Source organism: Rhamphochromis longiceps, linkage group LG10 (genome assembly GCF_057381845.1).
Source record: "Rhamphochromis longiceps isolate RC_006_pf linkage group LG10, R_longiceps_female_GT1.1, whole genome shotgun sequence".
Lineage (NCBI taxonomy): Eukaryota > Metazoa > Chordata > Actinopteri > Cichliformes > Cichlidae > Rhamphochromis > Rhamphochromis longiceps.
Window position 1 is genome coordinate 12,530,263 of NC_140566.1, and position 8,611 is coordinate 12,538,873.

At 38.5% G+C, this 8,611-nt stretch overlaps 1 protein-coding gene across 1 annotated transcript; it reads right to left on the bottom strand.

Moving 5' to 3' along the window:
• Positions 1 to 147: 147 nt before the first annotated feature.
• On the bottom strand, positions 148 to 7,234 carry stip1 (stress-induced phosphoprotein 1). The gene is made up of 14 exons (XM_085420216.1): positions 7,082 to 7,234; positions 3,992 to 4,201; positions 3,753 to 3,894; positions 3,294 to 3,435; positions 2,931 to 3,096; positions 2,689 to 2,815; positions 2,302 to 2,404; positions 1,818 to 1,938; positions 1,514 to 1,610; positions 1,295 to 1,419; positions 1,146 to 1,182; positions 929 to 1,032; positions 451 to 623; positions 148 to 363 (listed from the first exon to the last, which is right to left on the bottom strand). Exons 1-14 carry the CDS (start codon positions 7,088 to 7,090, stop codon positions 291 to 293), a joined length of 1,629 nt encoding a protein of 542 aa, XP_085276342.1. The 5' UTR covers positions 7,091 to 7,234; the 3' UTR covers positions 148 to 290.
• Between the last annotated feature and the right edge of the window lie 1,377 nt (positions 7,235 to 8,611).

The following is an 8,611-nucleotide window of genomic DNA, read 5'->3' on the forward strand; positions in this document are numbered from 1 at the left end:
CCAATTTCTTTTCTTAAAGTTATCTGGAGTCTGAAGCTTTCCAGATGAAACTTGCTTTGATCAAAACAATTTTAAACTTGTGAAACTTTATAAAAAAAAAAAATATAAAAAAATAATAATAAACCAAACACATACAGTCTTAGTGAGAACAGGAAGATAATATGTTGGATTTGAAGGCAAAGAAAAAGAAAGAAAAAAAAAAAAAAAAAAAAAAAAAAAGAGAAAGAAGAAAGAAAAAGTAAAAGAAGTTTCATTTTGGAGGGTTTAACAGCTGTGGCTCATGTCTCCCATTAACGAATGGCTATCAGTCCAACATCGATGAGTTTCTGTATCTTCTGAGCAATAACTGGATTCTTTAAGTGGCTGAAAAACAAACAAACAAAATTACTACAAATCTGTACTATACAGTTAAAATGCAAACTGCATTGGAGGTAAAGCTGTCAAACTTACTCGCTAAGGGCCTGTGGGTCCTTCTGCATCTGCTCAAGGATCATACGCATGGCTGGGTCAGACATAATTTGCTGCACCTCTGGATCAGCCATGGCCCTTTTCTTCACTTCCTCAGGGCTGTCATTCCTCATGGCCTGACTTACCATGCAGCGCTGAATGCCTTCTGAGGCTTCCTGAAAGTGGAAAGAATTCAATTCAGTCTTTTGTCGCTCACTGTTCACGCATTAGAAATACAGTTATATCTGACATTACCACATTTCATTCATCAGTCTGCTCTCTTCACATTTCCAACACACAAATCTGTTTAGTTAAAAAAAATGTAATCAATTCTTTTTGATTCAAAAGTGATTGGACAACTAACTACTGTGTCAACCAGCAAACATGTAGCAGAAGTATAGAGAAAAAAAATTCTCTTTTCTGAGATATCTTTTCTACTCAAGTCCACATTTTTTGAAGCGTATAATATCCTGTAAAATACCTTTGAGGAAGAGTCAAGCTCTAGAGCCTTCTGGTATGCATCCATAGCTTTGGAATAGTCTTTCATGGCCTCCAGAGCAGCTCCTTTACGTGTGTAGCCCTTTACTGTGAACAAATGTCATAAACTATTTGTAAAATTACAATAAACTGACATAATTCTAGATGATACAGTTCAGGCAAAAGGCAAAAATGTAATTAATATAAAAGTTATTACTCACTGAAGGTGGGCTCTAGTTTGATGCACTCTTCACAATCCTGACAAGATAAAAGATTCTCATGGTTAGTCTTAAATGCACAATAAATGCAGAGGTATGCATAAATTACATTAGATTCACATGAACTCCTACTTGGAAAGGATGTGCTATACCTTCAGGGCAAGCTGAAACTCCAGCAGCTTTGTGTAGCAGGCAGCTCTGTTACTGAAGAGTTTGGCATCATTAGGGTTTCTCTTGATGGCCTCAGTGTAATGTTTCATGGCTAAGGGGTAGTCTCCTGTGAAAAAGAAAAGACAAGCTCATCTTTGTGCAAGTTCGAAGAAAAAAGAAGAAATGGCAGTCGAGCAGAAAGCACTGCAACTATTACAAACCTTTCTGGAAGGCATCGTTGCCCTTGCTCTTCTCTTCCAGGGCCAACTCTGGGTTGATATAGGCTAGTTTCTCCTGTTCCTTCAAAATCTTCTCTGCCTGCAAAACCAATTACAAAGTCATGGTAAGTGAACTTCAGTTCAGGTACTGTATACCAAGTATACACTATGTTTTTCTTTACATTCAAAATTTCAGTTAATTATAGACATTAAAAATCATTTTGCTAATGTGGTATTATTATTTTTTACTGTGCCAACTCTTGACAACATTAGCTAATCCATTTATTAACTATCTGGACTACTGCACCTGTTGACACTTCTTCAACACGTCAGGAGTTCGGTGCTCTGTCAAACTCTTGTTGAAATACTGAATTGCTTCTTTGTACTTTTCCTGCTTGAAGTACGAGTTGCCAATTCGAGCCAGGGCCCTATGAGGAGACAGATTATAGCAAGCATGTTATTACAGATAGTCAAGATCATTTGTTTACGCAACTTTAATAAAAGCCACTCAGGTGGAAAGTTAGTCAGTACAACACTGCTTCCTTGACACTACAATTCACAGTGTTTCTCTACTGGTCACTAAGTGGCCCCATTCAGTGTTGTTTTTGATTTCTGATGTGGGAAGTACACCCACACAGATGTATGTGGTTTTCATTCCTATCAGACTAAACATTTTCTGTAGGCTAAAACCTGTTTCATAATTTCCGTAAGATCTCAAAACAATCGTGAAAAAGTAAAAGGCTATCTTTGTTCCACCAGAAATGTATCACCAGTAAAATAAAAGAACTCACTTAGCAATTTGTCTGTAGTCTTCTCTGTTCTCTCTGCCAACATCAATGGCTTTCTCACACAGCTCTCTGCACTTGTCAAAATCTCCCTTCTCAAAGTACACAGCTGAAATGACAACAAATACAAGCACATGTTAAACACAAATAGAATACATTAACCATTTTACGTCATGTTAGATAAACTAAAAACTGTATTTATATTACTGTGTATTCATTTATAGTTTATATCATAACTGTTTATGTTACAGTCACACAGCCACATTCTGGAGGATATTCCCAGATTCAGTTAAAAGGGCTAGATGTTACAGCCCCTGATAATGCAGGGACTGTAAAATATAGATGAAAAGTTTGTATGAGGTTAGTAAATGTTTAATATCTGAGAAAATATACCTGCTTGATTAGATATGTAAGTCATGTTTGTTGGGTCGTGTTTAATCGCTTCTTCATAATGTTTCAGTGCCGTTTCAAAGTCTTTATTCTTATATGCAGCATTCCCAAGCTCCTTTTCCTTTAAGGCCTGTTTAAAAAATATGAAATTAAGGATGAACAAAACTCAGACTATGGACTAATCAGAAGGTTGGATGTTTTAAAAAACAAACAAAAACAAAATGCAACAACATTAGATTATTTACCTTTCTCTTGTTTTCAGGGAGGTCTTCCTCTTTGGGAGGTGGCGGCTGAGTCTCTTTGGGTTTTGCGGGAGGAGGAGGAGTTGGCTCTTCATCCTCCTCCATCTCAGAGAGGTTTAGTCCAAGAAGCACAGAGAGAGTAGTCATCACTCTGGGATCCTGCAGCTTCCTGACGATGACAAGAGGAATAAGAGCCGATTCACATTTTGGAAATAAATCTAAAATAACCTTCATAACTTTGTGCTCCCATTATACACTTTTCATTACTATTCCAGAACTTTTGACAAATTCTAAATATAATAAAAGTAACCCAGATTACTTAAAACTTGAGTTAAATCTGCAGATTGTTTTTGAAAATGCACATACGTTCCAAGCTCAGATGGTTTGCTCTTGAGCTGCTCTAGCAGTGCTCTGTAGCTGGGATCTGCCAGCAGCTCACGAGTCCGAGGATCACTCTCCAGCTTCTGATACAAGTTGGGCATGGCAAAGGGATTCATCATTGTTTTCTCTGGTGAAAAAAAAGTCTGTGTTGATTGGTGGTCACAAAGATTTTTTTTTCACAAATATTCAAACTGTTATGGGATTAAATTCACTAGCTTTTATCTTTCTGTAACTTGTAGTATTTACCCACAGTCTGATTAAAAACACTCCAAACGCAAGTGGACTGTCTCCTTCATTTTGAAAACCTAAGCTCAAAAAATGCATTTTCACTTCAGTGATGCTGTCAGCAGCCATCACAAAATCCTCTACCCACACAGAAACAAAAAGTGACTCACATGCCTCATTTCTGTGTAGCTCTAAACAAAAACACAATCCAGTCTTTACCTGCAAGCTTGGCCTCAATGTTCTGCAGCCCATCCTTTAGTTGCTGATTGCTTGGCTCCTGTCTGAGTCCCTCTTGGTAAGTTACTCTAGCATCATCCAATCGGCCAAGAAATTCCAATGCAGCAGCTTTACGGGAGTAGCCCTGGTTGATCACATTTCAAATATTTTAGACTGTCTCCTCAATTTTAATAACTATATATTCTGTCAACAAATCAACGGCATAAAAAAGGACATCTCACCTTCCCCCAATCAGGCTTGATCTTGATAGTCTGACAGGCATCCTGGAGAGCATTCTCATAGTTGCCTTTCTTGGCATAGGCAGCTGAGCGGTTACTGAACAGGACATGGTTGGATGGGTCAAGACTCAAGGCTTCGGTGTAGCAACGTATGGCCTCATCGACATTTCCAGCACTCAGCGCCTTGTTTCCCTGGTCTTTCAATGCTGAAGCCTATGAAGCACAGACAGACAGACATGTTTACAAAACCTCTGTTTTTGCAGCTCTGCTGCTCCAAGAATAAATCCTTCACAGCTGCTACTGGCAGAAGTGAAAAAGGAATTGACAATCATTCAGCTGTTCGGGTCAAACAGGTGCAGAAGTCTTGCAGAGAGAAAATGTGTTTTTATTTTGTTACCACATTAACCTGAAAATGAGGCCTGCCTCACAGCAAGCAGGTGTAAACCCACTTTTGTTTCAGTTACAAATAATGATTTTTTTTTTCTTTTAAAACTAAAACAGAGGTTAGATAGCTAGAAGTATATTATTCTAAAAGTTTTCTCTGCAGGAAGCCAGAGTGAATACAAAAGCAAAGCATACTGACAATTAGGGCTGTTCATATAACGATATATCAGATGACGATCGTTTCATTTTATGCTATCGTTTGTTTCGTGGTGTCACAAAATAAACTGTTTATGGCAATATTTTTTCATCGTTTTGATGGTCACTGTAGTGGCTATATTAATTTCTTAAAGTTCTCTCTTTCTCTTATATTTAATATAACCACACTACAGATGGACAAGCGGCTGTTATTATGCGTTGTGGTTAGCAACAATGACGGTAACACCATCGCGTGTCCGCTTGTTTATGTTCCACATAAACCTTTCACAATAAAGCTCTAGATCCTGTTGAGACTTTTCAAAATAAACTGAATCACGTGAAAAAGCAGCGTATTTACGGATGAGAAGTAAAAAGAGCCGCCAGGTGCTAAAAAATAAACCTTAGACTCAAACGTTAGAACAGGCTTTTCCCCGCAGCACGCCGTGTAATAAATACAAAGAAAACGGCGGCAGTTACAACTTATGTCTAAAAATGTATAGTTTCATGCATCTGTTAAAACACTCGACTCCAGCTACATGAGGCGCAGCTGGAAACACTTCCCGCAAGTCGAGCTGCCCGAGATTCACAGAATATGTTACATTTGTGTGATTTATATCGTTATCGGGACGATAGAATTCTTATATCGGGATATGAGATTTTGGTCATATTGCACAGCCCTACTGACAATGCTAAAGAAAAAAAGGTTGTCAATATACTGTACACCCTTTGTCAATTAAAGCTGCTTGTTACAGTTTGAGAAGTAACCCCGCTGCACCTCCTCTGAATCTAACAGAATCAATGACATGCCAAGAAGAAAGGAGCACCACGCTACTCCAAAAAGGTTTTCTCACTCCCTGCTGGCTCCTCTTGAAAACTGTCTGATAAAACTCAAGTCCACTAACAACTAGCCACGGTAAAAAAAAAAAAATGAAAAAAAAACAACTTTCAAGTGTTATGTGGCACAACTTTCTCCCTAGCAGTCATTAGACCTAATCCAGTCTGAAATAACATAGCTACACCACAATCCCCTGCAGTGCTGTAGGGTTTGGTTTTGTCAAAAAATTAATTAAAAAAAAAAAAAAAAAGGTGAATAATCAGTAAATATTATGGAGCTTTAAGCAAGGGACAGCTGATTATATCACCAAGGTCCAGTTGTTGACCAAACACTTCACTTGGATACATCGTGTGAAGCATCAAGTAATCACAGTCTAGTCATTTTAGTTAGGGTGTAAACAATGTGCATATAGTTGTAAGAATCCACATATAATCTTTACTAAGTCGGTCCAAAATGAAAATGAAACCTGTAGATGTGTTGCACCATGGTGAATGCTGATCAAGAAACTTGAGGCATGCATCAAGTCTTACTTTCACAATGTGTCAAATCCTTAATGTAATAATTCTTATTTTAGCGTTATCCAGAAAATACAAAAAGGTTAAATTAAAAAAATAATAATAATAAAATAATTAAACTCATGGACGAATTCCTCGCAACATCAGCACATTTCTAACTAGGCAGTGCCCTCTTTTGACTTCTAACGTGCACCACACTTATTGATTTTATGCTGGACAAATAGGTTACCGAGTCTGAGCGCAACAGTAGTTTTTAAGTAATAAAACAGCTCAGATATGAATGGATTTCATATCTGAGCTGTTATGCAGAACGTTCGAGAGGACGCGTCAGCTGACGACAACATGCGGCTGTAGCCATGACAGCTTCGCCTGTGTGTGCATCTAGAATGATCCTCCGGTGTGAGTGCAGACTGCCGATGGCACCACTGAAGCTAATCCAAAAATACTCCTGCAGCATGTGCTTACAGACCGAATGCTGCAATTTAAGCTAACAGTCGTCTGCTTTCGTTTTATAAATGGGTTACAGAGGATTGGTTTGTTTGTTTCTTAATAAAATAAAGGCTCTCTGTTTTTTCTTATCATGACATACTGATAATGTTCACGTTGTGAGCCAAAGATAGCCGTTTGACTGAGATTTGGTAAGTTGTATTTTGCCCATGTTTGCAGAAGGCTAGAAGGCTGGTTTACAAGACCGAGCCTACACTATCCATTGGCAACAGCGGCAGGCAAACCTTACAGGGATAATTTTACGTAAAAAGCAAGTGTGACAAATTAAGTTGCCGCACGTTAGCTTAACAGTTAGCTAACCTTGTCGTGTGCTATCACAAGTGAGACACAACCTTGCGCAAATAAACATTCAAGTTAATTTCTCAATAAATTCAAGTTAAGTTAAGCAACACTACAGTTTAGTACCGTCAAAATGTTCCGTGACGGGTGAAAACGGCAAGCCCAAATGACTACAACACCTTACTAAAGAGATTACGCTAAGCTAACAAGCTAACTAGCAAACAGTGAACGGTCAGTGTAAAGAGCTGACTAACCTCTCCGACCTCCAAATTATTGTAAAGAAATGTTAGCCTAAAGCAACTCAAATGAATACACAAATATGTCTTACATATGCCAATTAGAAAGTCATAGTTATTAAATAAGTAGCAGGACACTCACTTTCTCCATGGTGTAAGCATGAGGTTCCTTTCCAGAAACTACTGTGAACTAGCGCCTCCCCCTCAACAACATGCAGGTTGCCAGTTTGGGAGGTAGAAAATCCGTAATCAGCTTCCAGATGAGTGTACCCGTGAGGGGAATCTGAGGAACATAGCACCGTAGCTGAAACTTCCAGAAGATGAGCGAAAACCCGGTGCTACGTTACACAAGATGTGTTACTGGCTCTCTGTGCAGCACAGAGATGAGGAAGTGGTTGGAAGTGAGGGCATAAACATATTAACATGAATTAACATTCATTCAAAAATATTATTTAGACCAGCAACTTATTTAAAGCCTGTGATGTTTGTATCTATTTATCTTTGGCACACTAAAACAGATAAACACCACATGCAGACAATGTCCAAGACAAAATCTCAGGGTTACTGACCCACAGTTGCACTAGGCTACGAGTTAATGAGTCTGCTGTTTAGTGATTAGGTTGGACTGTGTGAGATCCCTGTTTCCAAGAAAGAAAAAAAAAGCTGGGGTGCTATGGAAAAGGTCAAGAAAAAATGTGCATGACTACAGTGAAGCTGGGATTTGTTATGTTGTAATTGCCTCTTCTTTTAACATTCTATTTGGGATCTTTATCTTTACACTTTGGGGCCTGCTCCCCTCCGCCCTATGTTTTCAGTGCCTGACAGGTCTGTGTGGGGGAGCTCTTTATCAGCTGGACAAGGTGTAACATTTTTGAAACACACAGTTTTAAAAGCTCAAAATTTATGGCACACCCATTGCTGGGCCAAAACTGGTCACCTTGGCTTTATGTTTGACATTCCTGCTACTGATGAAATCTCTTTTGCCATTTTACTCTTAAATCGTTTAACTATTTGGACCAGTGGACTTTTGCAGGGTAATAAACCATCCCCATTTTTATTCAGAAAGACTAGTTGTAAGCTCTTCCATAAAGAGGCCAAAACCTATTTCTTTCTTTCTTGTTTAATTTGTTGCTCTGTGTTTTTTTTTAATCCATAACCTTTTAGAAACAGGATTTTACAATAGGGAACTAGATAGAGGTTTTTTGCCCTTATTCATTATAAACTGTGGGATTCTGAATTCATCAGCAACAGTATTATATTATCCTAGTAAACATGTATGAACAAATCCCAGTAAATATTTCATTTCCAATTGCTTTTAAACATTTGCTCTGTCACTGTCTCTATGGAATCCCAGAAAAAATCATTTCAGCAGAGCTGAAATGATTAGGATTTTTTTTCTCACCTGGAATAAAGTCTCAACTTCACAAATTATCTGTTGATCAAAGAGTTTCTCAATGGATCAAGAGGACGTGGAAGACATTCTGAATAGACCATCGGTGCTGCTGTTGCTATGGATTCACAAAGCCAGAAAAGTCAAAACATAGAAGCCAAGATCAAAAGGTGGCCTTCGAACTCACAGCACATTGAGCCTCAGGCACTACACAAAACCAAGAGCAGAGATGGCACTGCTTTAAACCTTTGCCCGCGTCTTTTCTTCTGCACTCACCCCAAG